This window comes from Lithobates pipiens, unplaced genomic scaffold (genome assembly GCF_037356315.1).
Source record: "Lithobates pipiens isolate NorthernLeopardFrog02 unplaced genomic scaffold, aLitPip1_a1.2 Scaffold_8, whole genome shotgun sequence".
In the NCBI taxonomy this organism is placed as follows: Eukaryota; Metazoa; Chordata; class Amphibia; order Anura; family Ranidae; genus Lithobates; species Lithobates pipiens.
This window is the reverse complement of record NW_027507903.1, coordinates 512,896,449-512,923,041: the sequence shown is the minus strand read 5'-3', so window position 1 is coordinate 512,923,041 and position 26,593 is coordinate 512,896,449. Positions and strand designations below refer to the sequence as shown.

Below are 26,593 nucleotides of genomic sequence, written 5' to 3'. Positions count from 1 at the left end.
TTCCCTTTGATGAGAACCTGTCCGTATTTGGAGAAGAGAGAGGTCGGAATTAAGAGAGCGATATAAAAGATATCCCCAGTAAAGCCTGATTGCATATAACCTTTGTTAAGCAGCCATCCACTGGGGAGTGCACAAGGTGAAAATCGGTGACTGTGTAGGAGATCAGAATTGCTGCCTTTATATACTTTGGTGGACTGAATACTCCTCACATTTTTTCCACACACTTCATATATATATATATATATATATATATATATATATATATATATATAATTATTACACGGACATTGATATTTAAGTTTTATAGTTGTTTTAAGAAAACGTTTTATGGAAAACATAGGTGCTGTGTATTACACTCTATATGTTAATATAGGGATACATATCATTTCCGCACAATTTATTTCTTTTAACAATATTTATAGTTTGACCTTGGAGTAATATAAAAAGGTATTAGATAAGAATCATTGCAGTTGTTGGTTTACAAATAAGCAGTAATTGTTATAAGAAGCGCTGTTAGTGTTTGGTTTTTAATCAGGCATTTTTTTTAATTAACAGACAAATTACTGAAGTTTGAAGTTATAACTTCCAACCAGTAATTTCACAGTAAATGGATAAATAATAAATTATTATGTTATAACATATAGCATATAAATATATGATTTAGGTTGATAGGCTTCACAAAAAGCCCTGTATCTCTGGAACCATAGATGACATGTACCAGTGGTGGGGTAGGACTTCAGCTACCTACCCCCCAAATTTAGGGTCTCTGTGACCCCCAGGTTGCTGAGTTATGACCCTTGAAGCACAATAGATTTTTGTTTTTGTTATCACCTGACTGCTCGTCCCTGGTAATCACACTCCCTGGATATATAGATGACCAGTACAAGAAGCAATTACAAATGTGGACTGAAATATAATAAGAAAGACAAGTCAAAATGTGGAAGTCAGGTCAATAATATCTTCCAGGTAATTGTCGCAATGACTTCAAACATGTACAAAGGACTCAGAACAGAAACTTTCCATAGGCTATAGATAATCCATTTTGTAGAGTACTTTCGATCTGGTGATTTTGTTTTTTTTGTTTTCTTCCAGTTCCTTATTGACTGGATCAATGCTGAATTAAAGCAGGAGCATATCGTAGTAAAGAGCTTAGAGGAAGATCTCTTTGATGGGTTAATTCTTCATCACCTTTTACGTAAGATATTTTTACACCATCTTCTAATCTGCCGGAGATCAGGAGCTCAAGCTGTTGTGATAGATTGGCTGATGGATTTGGCTGAGAATCACATCTCCGACTTGTTTACCATCTCAGGCTTAAACTTGGCTGTGTGTGAAATGCATATCTCTTTTCTCCCCCAGACTGAACAAGATCTAAAAGAAAAAAAGAGGAACTTTGTTTTATTTTTAACATCTGACTGCTTAGAAAACATAGACATTAGAGTGTTAGGGTGCGTTCGCATGGCAGCCAGGGGGCGGTTAAAATCAGTTGAGCTGTGGTTTTACCACCACTTCAGTGCCTACCTAAACACAGAAATGCAGCCACTCAGGACTGTACACATGCAGTGGCTGTGACGCTTCGCTCTGTAGCTCCAGCAAAGATTAAACAGCATGTTGCATTCAGAGGGTGGTACTGCTGCCAAAAGCAACTCATTCAAGTGACTAGGGGTGCGCCGAAACTGCGTGCAAAGCCAGCGGCGAGGAGATGGCATACAATGTTGTAACGCCTCCTTACTGCCTGTCAAACGCATCTGAAAAGTGATGATCACTGATCGCTTTTCAAAGGGGTGGCAATAACAGCCGCATGTGTGAATGAGCCCTTAAGGTGCGATTTGTTTTTTGTGATGGTTGGAAAACGTATCTATGTGTCTTCGAGTAAAGTTACCCCTCCTTAAAGTAGTTGTAGGCCTTTAGTTTTCTAAAGCACCGTGTACATAATTGCCATTTTTTTAAAAATAAAATAATTGTTTTCATCTTCTTTTTCATCTCTGTGCTACTGATCCTGCAGCCTCTTTGCAGTCACTTTATGTTTACATGCACTACAATGATGGATGAATGCCGTTTCTCAGAGCATTCTACCTGATAGTGACAACAGTGGACCATGCCTGTATAAGCCCATGTGACAAGGTGACAAGCGCATAATTGGGAGACCTGGACAGAATGTTGTCACCCTATAACAAAAATTGCCTGAACAAAGATCTTCATGGCTGGACCACCAAGTATTAATTTAATGAAAGCTGCAGAAAATGACAATAAAAAATTACAATAACATGTTGAAGCTTGTATAAAAAGTGATTGGGTTTACTTCTACTTTAACTTCCCTTCATTTCATTTACCCGCTGTAGGCAAGGTAAAATACCCCAATGGAACTATGCCTCTGTGTACAGGCTGAGCTATCGATCACCAAGCCCAAATCATGCTATGTGGAAGGGTCATTAGCCCTGTGTAAGCTCCGACCACATTGACATGAAGCCTAGGCTCGAGTCTGTGTTATTTTATAAAGACCCAGAACCAGCATGAACAAATTAAATCATGGAACCTCACCATAGCTGCTGATTCCCTTGTTTACTGTCTGTGCGCTCAGATTCCCTTTGATCCCCAAGCACTAAAAGACTCTTCATCCCATTTTAGCAGTCAAAGCCCCATGTCCCCACTGGTGGTGAATCTGTAGCTGGTTGACACCTTTCCAAAGACAGAATCATAGAGGTGCACCCAACAAAGTCCCTTATGGGGTTCCTTTACGCTATAGATATATGTTTGCAAGGGGCAGTGGTGGAGCAACATCTTGCTGGTTTAACCACTGGCCAAGAGACACCAGAGTCTGGATAGCACCACTTGGTGCTAAAGCTTGGCCATACATCGAGCAAATTTTGGCCTGATCCTGATGTTTGGTTGAAATTCTCACAGTAGGTGACCTTGTCTGCCACTTGCTACCTGACATCCGTGGATTGAAAAATCAGAAAAGCTTTGCGGAAAATTGTTGGCTGAAATGCTACATACGATCCCGAGGTTATTATATTGATTGAGTGAGGATCTAGCGGTAGCATGAAAGAAAATAATGTAGGTAGCCCAAAAGAACTCATCTGCAATAATCTAAATATGAGTGCGCTGCACTTGGACTAGTGGGTGCTCTCTTCATCGTTGAAAAACAAAAAGGAAAGACAGAAGCACAAATCTCCATGGTGTAGTATATTAAGCAGAAAGTATTTATTAAAGTGATAAAATTGCTCTCACAAAAAAATGGCATGTGCTAGGCATAACAGCCTGAGTCGCCTGGAAGCCGGAAGTGATGAAGTGTTTACCAGGACAACCAACAAGAGTATAAGAGCACTTGTGTGATGGAATAAAGCCACGGTCACTGAAGGAACACTGTCACCGAAGCACAACCCCGGCAGTGGAGGCTGCCTGACATGTTCACATGTGCAGTAGTATACAGGGCAATTTCCCATTAAATAAATTCTGATTATTATACTACACTATGGGGTTTTTCATTCTTGTCTTTCCTTTTGTCCATCATGCAGTTTTGTGCATTGTAACTCTAATGCTGCGTACACACGATCAAACAATCCGGTGGAAAAGTCCGGCAAACTCAAGTCCGCCAAACAATCCCCCCGTGTGTAGCCTCCGGCATACTTTTTTGACCCAAAAGAATGGCGGACTTAGAATGCCGTGTTGCACTCCAATCTTCCTGCCGGACTCGCATTTCGGCGGACAATCCGGCTGTGTGTATGCCAGTCCGCCGTACTTTTGAAATGAGCGGACTTTTCCCGCCCGGAGAAAAGTCCGCTCATTTTGAGCGGGTCTCCAGGTAGGCGGGGCCCGCGAAGGAGACGTCGCTGGCCCCGCCGCCTGGTATGGACTTAAAGGGGAACCCCAACGCTGAAAAAAATCGGCGTGGGGGTCCCCCCCAAGTCCACAACAGACCCTTGTTCGAGCACGCTACCCCGCCGGCCAGGAAAGGGGGGGCGAGCGAGCGCCCCCCCCTCCTGAGCCGTACCAGGCCGCGTGCCCTCAACATGGGGGTGCCTTGGGGAAGGGGGGCCCGCGCGGCCCCCCCACCCCAAAGCACCTTGTCCCCATGTTGATGAGGACAAGGGCCTCTTCCCGACAACCCTGGCCGTTGGTTGTCGGGGTCTGCGGGCGGGGGGCTTATCGGAATCCGGGAGCCCCCTTTAATAAGGGGGCCCCCGGATACCGGCCCCCCACCCTATGTGAATGAGTATGGGGTACAATGTACCCCTACCCATTCACCTGTAAAATAAAAGTACAAAAAAAAACACAACACACGAGATAAAATACTTTATTGCACAGCTCCGGGGGTCTGCCGTCTTCGGGGGTCTTCTCGCCGGACTCCTCCACTATCTTCTTGTAGCTCTTTTGCTAGCGGAGGAGTCCGGCTTTCTTCCTCGCTGCCGGCCTCTTCTTCCGACTTCGGGGGTCTTGTCCCCCTCTTCGGTTCTTCTGCCGGGCCACCGCGCCTTCTTCTAGCTCTTTTACAGGCGGTGGCCCGGTCTTCTGTCGCCGCTGCCGCCTTCTGTTGTTCTTCTCCAGGAGATGTTGACTCGACGATCTCTCCGGCCGCAATGCCAGGGACGCGCTGCGCTGCCACTTATATAGGGACAAGGGGCGGTGTCACATGGGTTTATGTCACATGGGTTGATGTCACATGGCGACAGTCCCAGCATCCTCCGGGACTGTGACATCGTAAGGAGGCGGGGTCACCATGTGACACCAACCCATGTGACATAAACCCATGTGACACCGCCCCTTGTCCCTATATAAGTGGCAGCGCAACGCGTCCCTGGCATTGCGGCCGGAGAGATCGTTGAGTCAACATTTCCAGGAGAAGAAGAAGAAGAACGGAAGGCGGCGGCGGAGGCGACAGAAGACCGGCCTGTAAAAGAGCTATAAGAAGGCGCGGTGGCCCGGCAGAAGAACCGAAGAGGGGGACAAGACCCCCGAAGTCGGAGGAAGAGGCCGGCGGCGAGGAAGAAAGCCGGACTCCTCCGCTAGCAAAAGAGCTACAAGAAGATAGCGGAGGAGTCCGGCGAGAAGACCCCCGAAGACGGAAGACCCCCGGAGCTGTGCAATAAAGTATTTTATCTCGTGTGTTGTGTTTTTTTTGTACTTTTATTTTACAGGTGAATGGGTAGGGGTACATAGTACCCCATACTCATTCACATAGGGTAGGGGGCCGGTATCCGGGGGCCCCCTTATTAAAGGGGGCTCCCGGATTCCGATAAGCCCCCCGCCCGCAGACCCCGACAACCAACGGCCAGGGTTGTCGGGAAGAGGCCCTTGTCCTCATCAACATGGGGACAAGGTGCTTTGGGGTGGGGGGGCCGCGCGGCCCCCCCTTCCCCAAGGCACCCCCATGTTCAGGGCACGCGGCCTGGTACGGCTCAGGAGGGGGGGGCGCTCGCTTGCCCCCCCTTTCCTGGCCGGCCGGGTAGCGTGCTCGAACAAGGGTCTGTTGTGGACTTGGGGGGGACCCCCACGCCGATTTCTTTCGGCGTTGGGGTTCCCCTTTAAGTCCATACCAGGTGGCGGGGCCAGCGACGTCACCTTCGCGGGCCCCGCCTACCTGGAGACCCGCTCAAAATGAGCGGACTTTCCTCCGCATGTGTGGGCGAGTCCGCTCATTTCAAAAGTAGGGCGGATAGTACGGCGGACTTAGTACGCCGTATTAGTCCGCTGAAAAAGTGCCGTGTGTGGGCAAGTAGCCCGTTCGGAAAGTCCGACGGACAGTCTGGCGGGAAGTCCGCCAGACTAAGTACGTCGGACATACCGCTACGTGTGTACGCGGCTTTAGGCACCTAACATGTAAATGTCTCCCTGTCCTTCCATAAAACATCAATAATAGGTTCTACATGTAAAGGGAACCCTCATTCCGATCTCTCTTCAGAGCCCGTTATTTCTAGTTATGCTTCTGACGCAGAAAAAAGTAGCCATAAAAATCACTCACTGATGTATTTTTCTTGCAAAATCTGTACATATTTGTCCATCCATAGTAACACCAAGCGTCAGAATCTGTTTCCAGATTCTGTATTTGAAGTCATAACACTTAATGAACATTTATTTCACATGGGCAGAAAAAATTGGATCCCTCACACTAGAAGTGGAAGAAATAACATTGTCCACAACCAATCAGAAGAGGAAGCTCAATCTCATTCTGGAGGAGGTCTCCCGATGTCTACAGCTGGAGGACAGTCAGCTGAAGTGGAATGTGGCCTGTAAGTACCACTTATTCTTACAGCGTGATACTTGATCATTATAATCTTTTGAAAGAGGTACTTTTTCTGAGCATCATGCCACCTCCACATACACAAAAGCTGTAACACTGATGCCCCTCTTGTGATGTAACAGTGAATTTGGGCCTCTCAAATTCTGGTGTGGATCACAACATTTTGCCACCCATTGTACATAATCTCAGCAATGTAAAAGAGAAACTATACTGCTTTCTAGGGATGCAATGATATCGGTATTTGAACAGGAATGTGGTACAATTCCTGTCTGAACCACATGTGATTTTCCCCCACAGCTCATGTGTGTGTTTATAGATAGGGAAAAGCACCATCTAGTGCGTAGTTTAAAAATGTTAGAACTTACAGTACATATCTGGCCAGCGGCCACATGTAAAATAATTACATGGGTGTCCCGGTCTGCCGATGATGGCAAATCAGGGCCTCTGGAGGTACTAACAGGGCTGGAAAAGATGTAGTGGGGGTCTGCCCCAAAGCTGACATCACTTCTACCCTATATCCATGGGGTCCTGGAACGTCTTCAGCCCTGTGAGCACCTCCAGCGGCCCTGATTTGTTATAGTCGGCGGACTAGGACACCTATGTGGATTATTTTACACGTGGCCAGACATGTACAGTGAGTTCTAACATTTTTTAAACTGCCCACTAGATGGGGCTTTCTATACACGCACACACACACAGGAGTAGTACGGAAAATCACATGCAATTCGGACACTGCATTCCTGTTCAAATGGTGTGGAGCTGTGTAATGCAAAGGGGTCCAGAGGTGCAGAACTATGTAATGTAAGGGAGTCCAGAGGTAAAGGGTTCAGAAGTGGGGGGGGGGGGCTGTGTAATGTAAAGGGAACCAGAAGTGCAGGGGCTGTGTAATGTAAAGGGGGTCTGCCTACATTTTACCTGCAGTTATAGCGGCATTCCTATAGATTTATATTGGGTTTCAATTTTTTTCTGCATTATCTTAAAGTGCATCAAAAGTCTGCTGCATCTTTGGCGCACTTTCAGAAAGCAGGAAAATATTTTTTGATGGGGGGGGGGGGGGGGGGTGTATGACACTATGTCTTACTGCACCAGGTGACACCAACCCTAGTGATGCATCACTAAAGCTAGCACACACCTGTGCCATTAGTGTGCTTGTTTCCTGGAAAAGCTGGCCCAAACTGCCATCTTTAACAGTGGCACCGCCTCGCTCTGCCACAAAATGTATATATGGTTAAACAAGAGCTATTTTAATTTAAATACAGTTAAGAAGTACAAACTTTTTTTTTGAGGTTACTGTGCTGCAAATTAGTGGAAAGTTCTATGATGATCTGCACATCAAAAAACTGGAAAAGATACCTATGGTTACAATGCATTTGTCGACAATATCATAAAGCTTTGTAGCAGCTCCTGAGACCCAGTACAAGATTTGGCTGCCACACATGACAGCTGAGTCTCCTCAGTTATAGAGGCAATGCAGGCATGGTAAGGGATAAGGTCCTACATAGATGGGCGAGTACTATTTGAAGGTTTTTTTTTTTAGGGAGTACTTCATACGCCAAGTTTAAAGTGGTTGTAAAGGCTGAAGATTTTTTTTACCTTTATGCATTTTATGGATGAAGGTAAAAAACCTTCAGTGTGCAGCTCCCCCTGCAGCTCCCCCCTCAGCTCCCTCTAATACTTACCTAAGCCCAAGGCTCTCCCGAGTCTCTTCCTACTGATTGACTGAGATGCAGGAGCCATTGGCTCCCACTGCTGTCAATCGCAGCCAGTGAGGTAGGAGCAGAGGGCGGGGCTGAGCCACGCTCTCTGTGTCTTATGGACACAGAGAGCCGGCTTGGGAGTGAGCATGCATGAGTGCCCCCACAGCTTGCTATGGGGGCACTTGGCAAGGGGGGGGGGGCCCAGAGCGCCAGCGGCAGACCCAAGAAGAGGAGAATGCTCTGTGCAAAACCACTGCACAGAGCAGGTAAGTAGAACATGTTTTTTTTTATTTATTTTTTTTATAAAAATATTTCCTTTACAATCACTTTAACCACTTCAATACCGGGCACTTAAACACCTTCCTGCCCAGACCAATTTTGAGCTTTCAGCGCTGTCGCACTTTGAATGACAATTGCGCGGTCATGCTACACTGTACCCAAATTAAATTTTTATAATTTTTTTCCCACAAATAGAGCTTTCTTTTGGTGGTATTTTGATCACCTCTGCTGTTTTTATTTTTTGCGCTACAAATAAAAAAATACCGAAAATTTTGAAAAAAAATATGTTTTTTTGTTTCAGTTTCAAAACTTTGTAAATAAATACGTTTTCTCCTTCACTGATGGGGCTACACTGATAGGCACTGATAAGGCGGCAATGATGGGCACCAATGATGAGCACCAATGATGTGGCACCAATGAAGTGGCACTGATGGACACTGATATGTGGCACTGATAGGCGGCACTGATGGGTGGCACTGATGGGCGACACGGATGGGCACTGATATGTGGCACAAATTGGCACTGATAGCTGGCACGGATTGGCATGGATGGGCGGCACAGATGGGCATGGATAGGCGGCACAGATGGGCATGGGTGGGCACTGATAGGTGGCACAGGTGGGCACTGATAGGTGGCACAGGTGGGCACTGATAGGTGGCACAGGTGGGCACTCATAGGCGGCATTGTATTATGCTGTACTAATGGATGCCAATCAGTGCCAAACAATAATGCATGCCAATCAGTGATGCCCATTGTGGGCACTGATTGGCATCCATTATGGGCAATGATTGGCATCCATTGTGGCACTGACTGGCATCCCTGGTGGTCTAGGGAGGATTACCTTTTGCTGGGCATCCCTGGTGGTCTGGTGGCATCCCTGGTGGTCCAGTGTGGGCATCCTCGGGGGGGCTGTGCTGATAATCGATCAGCACAGACCCCCCCCTGTCAGAGGAGCAGCCGATCGGCTCTCCTCTACTCACGTCTGACAGACGCGAGTGAGGAAAAGCCGATCACCGGCTCTTCCTATTTACACTGTGATCAGCCGTGATTGGACACGGCTGATCACATGGTAAAGACTCTCCGTCGGAGACTCTTTACCGAGATCGTAGTTGGCAGGTGTCAGACTGACACCCCGCAACAACGATCGCCACGATGCGCGCCCCCGGGGGCGCGCAGCGGCTCATAATCCTGATCACGTCATATGACGTCCGATCAGGATTATGCAACCACTTTGCCACCGTCAATTGCCTATAGGGCGGGCGGCAAGTGGTTAAGGTGTGATTAAAATCGAAATGATTAAAACACAATACAGCTGCTGCACATCCCTTGTCTGCTGGTTCTTCTTCCTTTTAACAGTTGTCTTTCTTCTTCTATCCCTGCACTGTCCCACCTTTCCAGTTATGGGTAACAATCTTGATCTACCAAAACGATGCAATATTATAATGCTGGGAACTCAGTGTGCTCTCCTCCAATGATTCTGCTGCTTCTCCTCCCCCAGCTCTTATGCAGCTGGGAACAGAAGGAATGTGATCATTTATAAAAAAGGAGAAACGTTATTTATAATTTTTGAATATATCTATTCAGAACTGTTTTGCCTTTCATTTCTATTTTAAACAAATCGGGTTGTTTTACAAGGTGATCGGTTACAATCACTTTAAAGCCTTCCCATTTTTCTGAACGCAGTTCGGAGGAAACAATGATGCCAGGCTGGTACTTTAAAGAAACTCACACACTATATTGTTATTCAGCAGATGTCCACATAAACTCACGTTAATTACTGGCTCATTTACCGCAGCCATATCCGTGCCAGAAATATGGCACATTAAACCGTATCAGAAATAAACAGGGAACAGAAGGTGAAATTGTATTTTCTTTTTCAAAGGATTATGAGAAATGGATAAAATATTTAATGTCTTAAAATTTGAAATGAACGACATTTGTAATAAATATTATTTGCAAAACAGAGGGCTTCGCTACTTTGCCTTATCCATCGTGAATCTTTGTACTTTAACAGAACTTAAATGGGGGGCCCAAAATAGTGTTCCTGTTGTCTTGTCCCATCATTGCACTCTGAAAAACCAACAAACAAACCTTAGAGATCCTGTCACCTGACTATTCTTTTCAACAACAATCTTCCAATGAGATATGTGCATTTAAAGCGAAACTATAGGCCCGCTTTGGAAAACTGCGAGCAGACAGACTGTTTATTGCAGAAGAGATATGCAATGTCTCTTCTACAATAAGATACCTACCTGCCTGCTCGCAGTCTTCTTTGGAATGTACACGGAGCTGGGCAAGTGCAGCTCAGTCTATATACTGGTACAGTACCTTAACATTTGTAGGACTTAAGCTCATTGTAATGTATATCTATAACCTTCCACCCATGACAGGCACCCCACCCCCTCCAAAAACCCCATCCCACCTTTACAAACGACTGGACAAGGTCTGGAGTAAATGGCCATCCGGCCTTAATTTATTAACAAAATATATACTTTAATAAAATACCATAAATAACTTTAAATAACTGTAAACATTCCCAGCCTTTAAATGGGTCATGGGTACTAGCATAATAACATACTGGTCACTGCGAAGGACTTCCAGACTGAATCCCCTGTCTCGAAGGCTATACACAAACCATCGCAGTGACCTACCCCTTTTAACCCTTCCAGGTTAATCCCTCGTAACCTGGAAGTACCATTAACCACCCCCATCCCATGGATGGGTACAACAGTCTTTTCTACCTGTACCTCACGTTTCCTATTCAAAAGCCCCAAGCACTGCCACAGCCCGAAAGGGGTAAAGCCTTACCCTTTCGAGCACCTCCACACGTGCAGCCCTCGCTGAATGCCCTTCTGAAGGCCTAATGCCCACAGATCTGTCCCCACATCATTTAAATGAACTCCGTCGCTCCTCAAATACCGCCAGGTGTCTATTTCCAACTCCCTATGCCTTATAGCAAGGCCCCCATTTGCTTCTGTAGCCACCCCAAGGAGTGAGATGAAAAGTTATTTGGTTTAAAACCTGCTTCCACCACACATTTACGAAAAACAGCGATAAACTGAAACTTGGATAGAAAAGAGCTGTCCAGGTGCAAGAAAAAGGGGCCCATGACCCACGGTCGCATGTCCAAAAATCTTTCCACTGCCCTTACTGGGCATATGTCGGCTTTCCCGATCCTGGCCACCTCCACTTGTAACCCCCTGCCCGCTTAAACAGTCTTATCCTGCCGGATCCCGATTCTAACCAAGTCCTGGCCTAGCTCCATGTCCTCCTTTGTTGACCCCTCTACCGCCCGTTTCGACGGGCTGACCAGCTCACTGATCCTGAATGCCCCAAAGAAAGCCAGGGTGAATGCCACCCGGAACAGTGCCTGTTCGTAAGCCGAACTACAGACCTTCCCCACTGCCTGGCACAAGCCTCGAAGTAGGCCAAAAGAGACAGGTCATCTCCCATCCCTCCTCTTGTGTGCCCTCCAGTAGCCCTTTACCGCTTTTCTCAAGCAGAATTCCTTTGTGTAGTACTGCTGCCTCTGCCACTTGAATAAAAACTTCAACCCTGCCAGTTTGCGATCAATTGTAGCCGCCGACACCCCCTTTTTCATAGCACTGCTAAGAAAGTAAAACACCACCTGAGCCATGCCTGCATCTCACGGGGCCATGCCGATCGCTTCTAGGCAAGTCGACCATTTCTGCCAAACCCTTGAGTAGGCGCCCCACGTAGCCTTACTCACAGATTGCCTGATCCATCGTGCCGCTATTCCAGCGCTATGCTCCACAAAATAAAGACTTTTGTGGAGATTTGGGGGGAAAGACTCCCCCCAAATTTCCACCGCCACCACAATAGGAAACTGCTCCAAAAGAACCAGGTTCTTCAGCAGCCCTGCCTCCGACCACTCCGAAGGCCAGCGTGCCGTGCACCATTGACCTTTAAAGAAGGCCCCAAAACCCGTGGATCCAGCCGCATCTGTGAATAACTCCAGGTCACAGTTACTGATGGGCCCGGACATCCAAAGGGCCCATCCATTAAAGGACTCCAAGAACCCCTGCCAAACTCTCAAGTCCTCTCTGAGGTCCCGATTAAGTGTCACAAAATGGGTAGGAGCCCGAATGCCCGCCATAGCGCCACCAGCCGGCAGCAAAACACGCACCCCATCGGAATAATCCGGCAGGCAAAGTTCAGCTTCCCTAGTAACGATTGCAACTGACGCAGTTGCAACTTCCGCAATCCGATCGTCCCGCGCATTTCCTCCTGCAGCCTCGTCAGCTTGTCCAACGGCAACCTGCACTCCATCTTCACGGAATCGATCACAATCCCCAATAATGTGATACAATACGTGGGCCCCTCCGTTTTTCCAGGAGCCAACGGGACTCCAAACCGCTCTGCCAGATGTTGAAGCGTTCCCAAAAGAACTGCACAGACATTGGTGCCTGCCGGACCCACACATAGGAAGTCGTCCAGATAATGGGTGACTGAGTTGATGCCCAACACATCGCGGACGGACCATTCCAAGAAGGAGCTGAACTGCTCAAAGAAGGCACACGAAATTGAACAACCCATTGGAAGGCACCGGTCCACATAAAACTCTCCCTCCCACGTACAGCCCAGTCGATCACGATCCCCAAGAATGTGATACAATCCGCGGGCCCCTCCGTTTTTCCAGGAGCCAACGGGACTCCGAACCGCTCTGCCAGATGTTGAAGCGTTCCCAAAAGAACTGCACAGACATTGGTGCCTGCCAAACCCACACATAGGGAGTCGTCCAGATAATGGATGACAGAGTTGATGCCTGACACATCACGGACAGACCATTCCAAGAAGGAGCTGGACTGCTCAAAAAAGGCACACGAAATCGAACAACCCATCGGAAGGCACCGGTCCACATAAAACTCTCCCTCCCACGTACAGCCCAGTCGATCACGATCCCCAAGAATGTGATACAATCCGCGGGCCCCTCCGTTTTTCCAGGAGCCAACGGGACTCCGAACCGCTCTGCCAGATGTTGAAGCGTTCCCAAAAGAACTGCACAGACATTGGTGCCTGCCAAACTCACACATAGGGAGTCGTCCAGATAATGGATGACAGAGTTGATGCCTGACACATCACGGACAGACCATTCCAAGAAGGAGCTGGACTGCTCAAAGAAGGCACACAAAATCGAACAACCCATCGGAAGGCACCGGTCCACATAAAACTCCCCCTCCCACGTACAACAGCCCAGTAGTCAAAAACTCTCTGGGCGCACTGGCAGAAGTCGGAAAGCCAATTCGATGTCCGATTTTGCCATCAACGTCACCCGGCCATAACGCCCGACCCACGCAATGGCCGCATCAAAGGAAGTGTACGTCACCGCACACTCCTCCGGAGCAATGGCATCGTTAACTGAACCCTCTTTCGGGAATGACAGGAGATGGATCAACCTGAACTTATTGGGCTCCTTCTTAGGAACCACCCCCAGCAGAGAAACCACCAGGTCCGGGAGAGGCGCCTCAGGGAAAGGGCCAGCCATCTGACCTAGGGAAACCTCTTTTTCCAATTTTTCCGTGACAACTGCTCTGAGTACAGAGCGCGGATTTCAATTTTTTTGCCAGAGGTGGCGCCAAGGTCAGCGAACAAGGGATCTTAAAAAAAAAAAAAAGTAAACCCATCTTCTAACAATTGAGCTCCCACCCGGTCGGGGTATCTATTGAGGAAAGGCAACATCCTTTCCACCCGCACCGGAGTCGTCCCTCTTGTGCGCAGGATCTCCGGGATGCCCTTTTCCTTTTTTAAAGCATTTGGCAAGCGCGTGGGATCCCCCGCAGCCGGAACACGTGTGTTTGAATCGCCAGTTTGCCCCAAACTTACACGTCCCCTCGTTAAACTGCCAACAGATACCTCAACATTTTTCGGTCGGCTGTCCTGAGGTTGCCGAGCCTCCGGGCCCGGCTGAAAAAACTGTGTAGGGGCGCGCGCCGCCGTCATGAGCTTCATCCATAGGCTGATGTCCTTGTGATCCCAGCGAAGAGACGGTCAGACTGCCATTCTCTGCCTAAATTATTCATTGTAACGGAGCCACGCCATCCCTCCGTATGTCCTGTGCGCTTCACTGATGGCTTCCATGTACACGAACAGCGCCGTACAGTGCTCCGGCATCTACTCTCCCACGACGCTCACCAATATCGCAAACGCCTGAAGCCAATTGGCAAAGGTACGCAGAATCAACCTATATCTCCGCTTCGCATCGTCCTCTTTTTTTCCGCTCTTTGGGCTTCAACCTGTGCAGGTTGAACTCCTCCAGTGGCAACAAGGTAAAGATTTCGACGTACTCACCTTTCCATATCTTCTCTTTTACTTCCGGCTTGAGATGCGAAGCAGACGTACACCTCACTCCTCGCCGAGTCCGCCAACCACACAGAGTGAGTCTGCACTCTTCTCAGCAGGCTTGCTAGTCCCCCCTTTGGACGAGGTGCCAGCCGACGACGTGGCGTCTCAGAGGCTGTGCCCCCCTCAACCCTAGCTGCAGGAGCCTGCACCCCGGAAACCCCCCCCAGCCTTGGCTGCGACAGGCCCAGTCGCCTATAGCCATGCTTGCGCCGGTCCACCCATGGCCCCATGCTCGAATTGCTGAACCAGCTCCTTCAACCCCAACAACAGACCCCCCCTGGCCCTCCTGCCCTACCCTTGTTTCCTGCTCTCTCACCACCGGGGGTCAACTGCCATCCCCCCAGCTCTGACCCCCCCCCCTGCCATTCCTGAACCCGGAGAACTACCCCATGTCAGCAAGTCATGCAACAAAGAAGAACCAGAAAGATCAAACTCACCGGGCTGCCCAGGAACGGGCCTCACAGCTGCCTCCTGCGGACCCACTGCCGACGTCCGACCATGCTCTTCACTTCCGTCCGACTCCGACAACTCGCCCTCGGATCTTCCGCTGTCGACTGCTGGTTCCAAGCGTGGCGTGCGACTCCCGGATGTGCCCGCTCCAGCGACCAAGGGTCTGTGGTGCTGTAAACGAGATTCCCTCTGTCCCTGACCACCAGCCCCGCGCCTGCGCCTTGGAGAAGGGGTCCTGCGCCTCCCGGCCGTCTGACTCCTCCCCACCTGTGTCTCGGCTGAGACCCCCCCTGGTCTCCTGGCCATCTCTCCATCCACCTCCAAGGTGCCTGGGACTGGGGGCCGTGCTAACTGGATGGTCCCCCACCCACTGGATCTCCTGTCCCTGCCGCCTGGGCTGGCTTCCGCCATCTGCCCCTCTTGCGCCCGTCAGCCGCCCCGTGCTGGGGGCGCTGATCCCTGTGCTGTGTCTGTCTCCCCCGATGCTGCTTCCTGGCCCCTCCTCTGTACCCACTCTGCCTGGCATACCTCCGCTCTGTAACCCCTCCGGGGGTGGAAGCTGGGGGCTCCTGACACTGTGTGGCCATCACCGCTCCTGTGTCCATCCTTGGAGTGCTTGGCACCGCTGCCTGGGGCCCACCCGGGCTGGCCTCCGGGCTGTACCGTTCGGGCGGCCGGGATCGCTGCGCCCGAGGTGTCACCCCCGCTCCCCTGTCAGCCGCTGTGCCCCCCTCCGCCGCCATGGCTTCAATCTGATTGCGGAGCCATGGAGGCGCCCTGACTGGCAACTGCTGCTTGCAGTTGTGTGAGAAAATCCTCGCTACTTGCCGCCATTGTGACCGATGAATCTGAGCGGGAGGGTGCCTCCGATCGCTTCCTCTTCTGCTCGCTGAGTGAAAGCATGGTACGCTGCTATCGCGTACTATGCCGTAGCTCCGGCTCTGCCTCCCCCTGCTCTTAAAGCAGCCTGTGGTATAGTTTAAAATGGTGACAGTGTTGTCCATGTGCATGTCATGCCGTCCCTGCGCTGACCCCCTGTGGTGTTTTAGCTGCGGGACTCTCTGTATGCTGGGAGGACTACAATCCCGTGCACACACATAGTGACGTCACCCCATGCCGGACAATGGAGATAGGGTGTTCAGCAAGTGGTAATGAATCTTGGCAAATGCCTTGTGTGTGCATTGATTTTCTGTTTGTTTTAAAGGGGCCTGGTAGAACCACAGTTCATTGATACCCTCATACAGCAGATCCCCTGTGTATTAGTACCCTTGTTCAGCAGACCACCTGTTAAGTAGTATTCCTAGCTCTGCTGATGCCCCACTCAGTAATAACCACTAGCTCTGCTGATCCCTTGCTCAGTAGTAACCCCCAGCTCTGCTGATCCTCAGGTTTGCTGTTTCTCCTCTCTCTGGTCCCCGCTCACCTTCCACTATATATCTCCCATTGCTAGCCTCTTCTGCTCTGGTCCACCAGCTCTGCTGTTTCTCTGCCGCACATCGTCTCTCTCCGGTCCCTGGTCAACTTCTGCTATAGCATTCCCACATTGCACACCGCGTGTGCCGTCTGCTCTGGTTTGGACTCTGCTCACCTTCCTGCTGCTCTAAGATGTACACGATGCAACGTCTGCACCAGACACTTTAAGAATATATACACATGAACCGGAAGTGACTGCTGATGATGTCTTTCTGAAAGCCAGCTGTTGTCATACAATCAGAAAACATTCTAAAATCTCATGCTCATCCTTCCCAGAAGAATGGAGGCTGTTATAGACACAAAGCGGGGTGGGGGAGGGGTTAGTGGCAACATGCCTATGATTTGGAATTTGATGTCTAAAAAGCTCATCTAGGTATTATGGTCAGGTGTCCACCTTTAACTATATAGTAGTGAGTGAGGGGCCAGGATCACAGAAGAGGGGCCCGAGAAGAGGAGGATCTGGGCTGCTCTGTGCAAATCCACTGCAACAGAGCAGGTAAGTATAACACGTTTGTTATTTTAATTGAAAAAAGAATGAGACTTTAAATCTGGATTGCAAGGTTCGTTTTTTGGTTTCCCAGTGCTTCCTGAGATATCTCATACCTGCAATACCTCCAAACCAAAGCGAAGCTTAAGCTGAATAAAAGCCTTTCAAAAGCTGCAGGTGCTTCACGTGAGCTTTGTCATAGACTTCCATGGAGACTTTGGAGATGCTTTGTAGCAACAAAGAAAGTGGCATGGGGTATCATTCTTGAAGCAAAGCAACATGTAAACAGAACTGTATGCCAACCATTTTATTTAGTGACAGGGGCTTTGATTGGCATTCAGAGACTGTTTAATGCCTTTTTTTTTTAACGCAAAAGAAGTTTTTAGTAAGAACAAAAAGTACAAGCATTAAGAACAAAAAGTACAAGCATTAAGTACATGCATTCGATCCGTCCATAGAGATTACAACAGATATATCCAAAAGGCACATTTAAATTTTCTGTACATCAGCACTAATTTTTCAAGTTGACATATAATTTACAAATTTTTACACGTACTCCACACACATCGTCTTTAACATAGCACATAAAGCATCTGACTGGGTATAACCCTGGCATATCCAAACAGGGTGACCATACTGCTTGGTATTCGCCTGGGCACCCTCTGTGTTAGAGGATAAACTTCTCCAGACGCAGTATAGTACCCATTTGTGCTACCCACTCCTTCCACAATGGAGGTTTGGTCGACTTCCAATGCTAAAAAATCAAAATGCGGGACTGAAACCGAGCCCTGATTATAGCTTGTTTGGCCACCTCTTCCACCTGAAGATCATTTATAATTCCTAAAAGGCAGCGTTTGGGATTCATGCTAAGATCAACCCCAAATACTCTAGAAAGGGCATCAGTAACCGTCTTCCAATATATATGCAATTTAGGGCATCTCCATAGAAGATCGATCAAATCTCCATGTTCCCAGGAACATCTAGTACATAGAGGGTCCTCTCTTTTCCCCATTTTGGCCACTTCAGCCGCGGAAGATTTTACCCCCTTCCTGACCAGAGCACTTTTTGCGATTCGGCACTGCATCGCTTTAACTGACAATTGTGCGGTCATGTGACCTTGCCCTCAAACAAAATTGGTGTCCTTTTTTCCCACAAATAGAGCTTTCTTTTGGTGGTATTTGATAACCTCTACAGTTTTTATTTTTTGCGCTACAAACAAAAAAAAAAAGCGGCAATTTTGAAAAAAACACAATATTTTTTACTTTTTGCTATAATAAATACCCCCCAAAAATATATAAAAAAAACAATATTTTTCCTCAGTTTATGCCGATATGTATTCTTCTACATATTTTTGGTAAAAAAATTTGCAATAAGGGTATATTGATTGGTTTGTGCAAAAGTTATAGCGTCTACAAAATAGGGGGTAGTTTTATGGCATTTTTATTATTCATTTTTACTTACTAGTAATGGCGGCGACATTATGGCGGACACATCGGGTACTTTTGACACATTTTTGGGACCATTGCCATTTATACAGCAATCGGTGCTATAAAAATGCATTACTGTAAATGATTACCGTAAAAATGTCACTGGCAGGGAAGGGGTTAACACTAGGGGGCAATCAAGAGGCTAATTGTGTTCTCTCTCTGTGTTCTAACTGAAGGGGGGAGGGGATTGTCCAGGGGAGAGATGACAGATCGCTGTTCATACTTTCTATGAACAGACCACCAGTCTCTTCTCCCCTCAAAGAACTGGAAACTGTGTGTTTGCACACACAGATCCTGGTTCTCGGTGTGTAACTTGTGATCGCAGGAGATCGCGACTGCCCGGCACTTGCATCAGCTCCGGGGCTAGTGTCCACAGGGCGAAGCAACGTTACATAATGTAGTTTCGCCCAGCCGTGCCATTCTGCCGCAGTAAAACTGCGGCGGCTGGTCGGGAAGTGGTTAAATAATCTTGCTGGCGTAAGGTGTACTAACGTCTCATTTTGAAGCACGTTGCATGCACGAAAAAAAACGTGCATGCAGAAACGCATCTGGAATGCAGAAATTGTGGTATGTACAGGCCCTAAGGTATTTTATTTGTTATTTAACTGTAAAAGTTTTCCTTGTGTAAAAGTCCTGCTGGATGACGCCATCTTGGATGTAATGTAAGCATCCCCAGCAGACAGAGCTGCCACCGACCCTCTATAGTGTTACCCATCACTCCTCCAGTGGCTATTGGTTATGTAGGGAAGTTAGTTTCACTGAAATTTTAGAAAAAAAAAACTCGGGCCTTAAAGTAAAATACATCAAATGATGACGTAGTGTGATGAACACAGTTTGGGGAAAGCCCCTCATAAAACCGATACAGATGTAAATAAACGCGCTCCACTGGAAAAACGAACACGTTTACAATCAACAGATGGCTCAGTCCTCCCAGAAATGGGATCGGAGCTTAGACGCATCACGTAGCAGAAGAAAAGAACATGGGATACCGTACAATAGAACTCCAGATAATTATAGTTTCCCTGACAACCGTGCTGCCTTTACGTCAGCTCAGAGCAAATTTCAGCTCGGAAATATTGTGAACGAAAGACAAAAATATCAGCTAAACAAACACTAATAGATAATACAGATGGTGCTTCCCTTTTAAAGGCTTTTTTGTTTTACATTTGATGTTTTTTTATATGTGGAGGGTATCATTAGAGTGCATCCCACATAAACTTTTTTTTGTTAGCTTTGGATAGTGTTGGGAAGGGTCAGAACCTCTCAGTTTTTATTTTGATGCCAGGTTCCATTGTAGAGAACCTCCTCTCTCTCACGCAGTCCATAGATGGATCGAAATTCGGCCGGTTCAGCAGGAACCAGACAAATTTTAATCTACGTATGGCCATAACCAGGGGCGGACTGACAACTCATGGTGCCCCCAGGCAATAGGAGATTATGGGGCCCCCGGGCAATCAGAGATTATGGGGCCACACAGTAGACACAAACACACACACACACTATACAATCACACAGTATACACAGACATGTTTCTATTGGCTGAGAAGGTACTGGAGAGGTGGGGCAGCTATAATCTCAGGATTTTTAGACCAAAAGGATGTCGGTAAGGGAGATTTCAGAGACATATGTAAAAAAAAAAAAAACACAACTTTTTACATACTGTCCCTGGTTTTACTGAGGCTGGCAACCCTGATGGGGCCCCCTAGTGGTATGGGGCCCTTGGGCAGTGCCTGAGTGTCCCAATGGTCAGTCCGCCCCTGGCCATAACTGTTCCACAGAACTTAATCTATGGCCAGCTTAAAGTGGAAGTAAACTCCCCTATCGTTTTCATCCACAGAAGCTGCCATCTTTGCCTCTGTTTAATCTTCAGCTGCCACGGTGCTGCACATGTGATCCGTTATGACACCAGCCATTGGGTGGTTTAACAGTTTGGTTGAGAGCACAGCCAATGTGCAGTTAGCATTCCCGGCATGCCATTTTTTTAACCACTTGAGACCCGCGCTATAGCCGAATGACGGCTACAGCGCGGATCTCCTTTGCCGGGACGACGTCTATTGACGTCGTCCCATGCACGAGCGGCCTGCGCGCCCCCTGAGGGGCACGCGCGGCGCGCTCTGTGATCGGCGAGTCTGAGACTCGCCTGATCACCGATCCGAGCAAGGGGTCGATCCCGACCCCTTATCACCTGATCAGCTGTCAGCCAATGACAGCTGATCATGTGATACAATGGAGCCGGTAGGAAAAAAAAAAGAGCCGATCAGCGGCGGCCGTGATCGGGACATCAGTCCCGATCACGGCCAGCCCTGCCAGTGCCCACCTGCCCCCTGCCAGTGCCCACCTGCCCCCTGCTTTGCCACATCAATAAAAAATGTGTCCCCCCCTGTCAGTGCCACCCAACAGTGCCCATAGTGCCACCCAGCAGTGCCACCCAGCAGTGCCCACAGTGCCACCAAGCAGTGCCCACAATCTGCCTCAACTAAGGTGCTGCACCCCAGTGCCACATATCTGTGCCCATCAGTGTCATCTACCAGTGCTCATCAGTGCCCAGCAGTGCCGCCCAGCAGTGCCACCTATCAGTGCCCATCAGTCCCATCTATCAGTGGTACCTATCAGTGCCCATCCGTGCCACCCATCCGTGCCACCCACCTGTGCCACCCATCCGTGCCATCTTATCTGTGCCCATCAGTGCCGCCTTATCTGTGCCCATCAGTGCCGCCTTAACTATGCCTATCAGTGCCCACCAGTGCAGCCTATCAGTGCCCACCAGTGCAGCCTATCAGTGCCGCCTCATCAGCGCACTTCAATGGAGGAGAAAAATGACCTGTTTGCAAAATTTTATAACAAACTATTAAACATGATTTTTTTTTTTTTTTTTACATCTTTTTTTGTTTGTTTAGCAAAAAATAAAACTCCGAGCTGTAATTAAATACCACCAAAAGAAAGCTCTATTTGTGGGAAAAAAATGATAAAAATTTAATTTGCACAGTGTTGTATGCCCGCGCAATTGTCATTCAAAGTGCATCAGCGCTGAAAGCTGAAAATTGGTCTGGGCATGAGGGGGGTTTAAGTGCCCAGTAAGCAAGTGGTTAAACTGTTTAAGTCGATGGGTTTACTTCCACTTTAACTGAATATCTCCCAACTGTCTCTGATTTCGAGGGATTGTCCCTGAGTTGTAACAAAGTCCATCTGTCCCTCTTTCCTCCTCATTTGTCCCTTATTTTGTTCTGAGATATATATATATAATATTGTATATAAAATGCACTATTTATCTTTCAAAAAGTGTTTCACAGTGTTAAACGTTTCATCCAAATTGCTGCATTTGTAAATTTCAAAAGCCAGTAAAAAGGAATAGTAGTGGTAAAAAAATAAAAAGTACTTTCGGATTTAACTAATATTTGGGCTGTGTCCTATACCTACATACTTTTGCTAAAAGGTTCCCATCTCAAAATGTTGGGAGGTATATAACTTTCCCGGTAACAACTATTTTATCATATAGAAAATTATAGAAAATCTCCAACAGTTACAAACGCATAAAAAAACTGACCAATAAACAATCCCCCATCATTCCCTTCATGCTATACAAGGGGGTGCATGGTGCCTGGTGATACCATGAAATTCATATAGACAAATAGCCAGCATGCAAGAATTAGACCTCAATCTTTTACTGAGGTCATAGATGCAAATAATTAAGAACAAAAAAAGTTCAACTGCAAAAAAGCAGAGTTCCGCGGATGTTCTGGGGACATGAAGGACCTCTTTCTCAAGGTGATAGAATAAGTTGGCAAACGATAACCGTTTCAGTCGTCATGTTTTTCTGCTGCACGCTATTTTTCTTTTTATGTTCTTGATAAGTGAGTCCTGCTGCATTTGAATATAGAGCTGTAAAATGTTTTCTAAATCGCTTATTTCCTGCTAAGACTGTTTCCACTTATTTCTGCTTTCATTGTCGCGGTTTGTATCAGATACCTGAGCGGCAAGGCTTGGGAAAGCAGCAGGAATCCCTTATCAGGTCTAGTGGATGAAATTTTCAAGGAAGAAAGAAAAAATTTAAAAAAATAACGTTCCATTAGTGAAATGGGGGCCAGAATATATTACATTTGAATTATGGCTATTAAAGAAGCACTTTAGCCAAACATTTTATTACCTCTTTTCGGCTAGGAAAAGGACTAGAACCTTTGATTTGATTGATTTCTAAGGCCCAATTTTCCACAATCGCTTTGTCTTAGTGACAATTGTCTTTGTGGCAATGCTAAACTTTACGGGTGTCACAGGGAGAAATCTATAGAAAATATTTTCCTAGGGATTCTTTTTTTTTTCAAGTGACAACGCTCAAAGGTGGGATTTGAGAGAGCTCTCCACTTACTTCCTGCCATGTCTCTGGGACAGAAAGTGAGACAAAATCTCCCTGATAGGACCCTTCCCTAGCCAGGTTTGCTGTTTTATTAGCACAGTATTAAATGACAGTCACAATCTTCAACCAGTCCTCAAGTATTTCCCTTTAGCGAATGGCAGATTGGTCGGCCTTGGCCTACTTTTCTGAACAGGAACACATTTAAGTCTTGCGTCAAAGAATAAATGCAGTTGCTTTCAGGTATTTTCAGCTTGGGTTTCAAATCAGTATGAGATACTTCTGAGATAATACACAGTTTTATAGGTGCATTTGACCTTCAGTTGACTTGTTTCTGAAATTAAGTTGACCTCTTTCTGGCCCACAGTTGACCACCTCCTGAGCTGTAGTTGGACTCCTTCTGGCTTGCAGTTAACCTCCTTCTGGTCTGAAGTTGAATTCCTTCTGTCCAGCAGGTGACCCCCTTCTGAGCTGCAGTTGACCTCCTTCTGGCCTGCAGTTGTCCTTCTGGCCAGGAGTTGATCTCCTTCTAAGCTACATCAACCTGTTTCAAGATTCTTTGCCTTCCCATTTACTTGTATGGGGAGAGTGGTTTTGACACAAACAAAATCCTGTCAACACTAATCCTATAATGGTAGGTTGCTTTTTGAACTCGTCATAAAAACTGAGCTACTATAGCATAGCAGGTGTGGTACAAGCAGTCTCCGGGTTACAAACAAGGTTCTGTGGGTTTGTTCTTAAGTTGAATTTGTATGTAAGTTGGAACAGGTACATTTTTTTAAGAGTAACTCCGGCCAAAAAAAGTTTACTTTTTGTGGATAGCATATGGAAGGGTTAACACACCTGTAACATTTGTTTTGCTGTCTGTGTCCCTGTGCAGAAGAATTCACCCCACTTTCTGTCCCTGTGACAATTGGATTGTAAAAAATGTGGGTTGTTGGGTAAACAAGGATTGGTGATGGCTTCAGTGGAGACACCTTTTTCACATAACTTTTACAGGAGTGAATTTCCCTTCCTAGGGGTAGATTTTCTCTCACTTCCTGTTGTCTCCCTCCTTTTCTAAGTCAGATGTTTGTAACTTGGCGACTGCCTGTAATTGAAAAATACAGTACAAAATGTTTTTTTTAAATCTATATTTGTTTTTCCAAACAGTGATCCACAGCAAAGACCTTCTGGCCACCTTACACTTGCTGGTTGCATTGGTGCAACACTTCCGGCCTGACCTACCTCTTCCCGCAGATGTTTCTATAGAGGTGATTGTGGTGGAGGTAATTATGTTTTTATTATACAGTATATGTATTCTTTATATCTACCATATCAACATACCTCTCAACCTTCTGAGTGTCAAAAAAGGGACACCTTGCAGGAAAATATATACAAGGGCACACTTCTGCCATGCCTCCTGGTAGACAGGCCATGAAGTATAAATACACTAAAAGTATTCTGCTTGGTTGCTATGGGTTATGGCCCTTTGCAGATCTCTACTTTATATACTCAGTAAGCCTTTAATAAATGAGAAATAGACTCAGAATAGAATAGACTGACTTCTCCAGCACAGACTAACCCACCTACACAGACCCCTCAGTACAGATCCCCCCTCACACAGCACAAACCCCTCAGTACAGATTGACCCCTAAATCCCCCCTCCTAGCCCCCCATCTACTAAAAACCCCTTAGTACAGATGGACTTTCCAGCACAGGGGCCATAGTACAATCCAACCTCCTCAGCACAGACTGCCCACCTCTCAGTACAGACTGACCCCCCCTAACATTCCTAAATCCCCCCTCCCCAGTACAGACCCCTCAGTACAGATACCCCCACCCCATACAGAATCCCCAGTACAGATCCCCCCCTCAGTATAGACCACCTCCCAACATTCTATATAGAGTCCTCACTATAGACTGTCTAACCCTATCCTATTTAGAGTCCTCAGTATAGACTGTTTCCCCCTATTCTATATAGAGTCCTCGGTATAAACTGTCTCCGCCTATCCTATATAGAGTCCTTGGTATAGACTGTCTCCCCCTATCCTATATAGGGTCCTCAGTATAGACTGTCTCCCCCTATCCTATATAGAGTCCTCAGTATAGACTGTCTCCCCCTATCCTATATAGAGTCCTCGTTATAAACTGTCTCCGCCTATTCTATATAGAGTCCTCGGTATAGACTGTCTCCACCTATCCTATATAGAGTCCTCGGTATAGACTGTCTCCGAATAATCCTATATAGAGTCCTCAGTAGGGATGAGCCGAACACCCCCCTGTTCGGTTCACACCAGAACCTGCGAACAGACCGAAACTTCGTGTGAACTTTAGAACCCTATTAAAGTCTATGGGACTCGAACGTTCACAATCTAAAGTGCTAATTTTAAAGGGTAAAATGCAAGTTACTGTCCTAAAAAGTGTTTGGGGACCTGGGTCCTGCCCCAGGGGACATGGATCAATGCAAAAAAAAGTTTTAAAAACTGCAGTTTTTTCAGGAGCAGTGATTTTAATAATGATTGAAGTGAAACAATAAAAGTGTAATATTCCTTTACATGTGGTACCTGGGGGGTATCTATAGTATGCCTGTGAAGGGGCGCATGTTTCCCTTGCTTAGAACTGTCCCTGCACAAAGTGTCATTTGTGCAGGAAAAAAAGTATTTTAAAATCACTTGCGGCTATATTGTTGGCTCCCCGTAATACAGAGAATACTCAATGAGTGTTCTCTGTTTTAGTCGACAATTCATTCATTCATTCATTGATAAAAAATTTTTAAAAAAAAAGCGTGGGAGTTCCCCTAAATTCAATTACCATGCCCTTCAGGTCTGACATGGATATTAAGGGGAACCCCGTGTCAAAAAAATAAAAAAAATTGACGTGGGGGTCCCCCTAAATATCCATACCAGACCCTTCAGGTCTGGTATGGATATTAAGGGGTACCCCGCATCAAATGTAAAAAAAAATTTTGAAGTGGGGGTCCCCCTAAAAATCCATACCAGACCCTTTATCCAAGCACGCAACCTGGCAGGCCGCAGGAAAAGAGGGGGGGACGAGAGAGAGGCCCCTCCTCCGTCCTGAACCGTACCAGGCCACATACCCTCAACATTGGGAGGATGCTTTGGGGGTCTGTGACCCCTCAAAGCACCTTGTCCCCATGTTGATGAGGACAAGGGCCTCATCCTCACAACCCTGGCCGGTGGCTGTGAGGGTCTGCGGGTGGGGGGCTTATCAGAATCTGGAAGCCCCCTTTAACAAGGGGACCCCCAGATCCCGGCCCCCCCTGTTTGAAATGGTAAGGGGGTACTTTCCTACCATTTCACAAAGAAAGTGTAAAAATGGTTAAATAAGACAAACACACTTTTGAAAAATTCCTTTATTAAAAATAAAAAAAATTAAAAAAAAAGATTCCAGCGGCGCTAATCCACTCTTGCTATCCAGCGATGGGTGATCATATCCAGCGACGGGGGATCTCTCAGTCCAGCGCTGTCCATACATCCGTCTTCTGTCTCCACTACGGAGACACTGCGGGGATCCCAGCGCTGACGTTTCTTATATTAGGAGGGCGGGGCCACCCGTCACCTGACCCCACCCCTCTGACGCTGGTGAGGGAAGCCAGGGGTTCCCTAATGACGTATGGGTGACCCCGTCCCCTCTGATGTAATGGAAACCTACGTTACATCAGAGGGGGCGGGGTCACCCATACGTCACTGGGGAACCCCTGGCTTCCCTCACCAGCGTCAGAGGGTCGGGGTCGGGTGATGGGTGGCCCCGCCCTTCTAATATAAG

At 47.2% G+C, this 26,593-nt stretch overlaps 1 protein-coding gene across 2 annotated transcripts in view; it reads left to right on the top strand.

Annotated features, from left to right (window-relative positions):
• PARVG (parvin gamma) overlaps positions 1 to 26,593 on the top strand; it is a 78,581-nt gene that overhangs the window by 21,445 nt on the left and 30,543 nt on the right. The window contains exons 4-6 of one of the 2 annotated variants that reach the window (XM_077469382.1): positions 1,093 to 1,195; positions 6,090 to 6,230; positions 23,978 to 24,093. In XM_077469382.1, coding sequence (XP_077325508.1) covers positions 1,093 to 1,195; positions 6,090 to 6,230; positions 23,978 to 24,093 — 360 coding nt within the window. The remainder of the gene's footprint in view (positions 1 to 1,092; positions 1,196 to 6,089; positions 6,231 to 23,977; positions 24,094 to 26,593) is intronic. The other variant, XM_077469383.1, reaches the window with a different exon arrangement.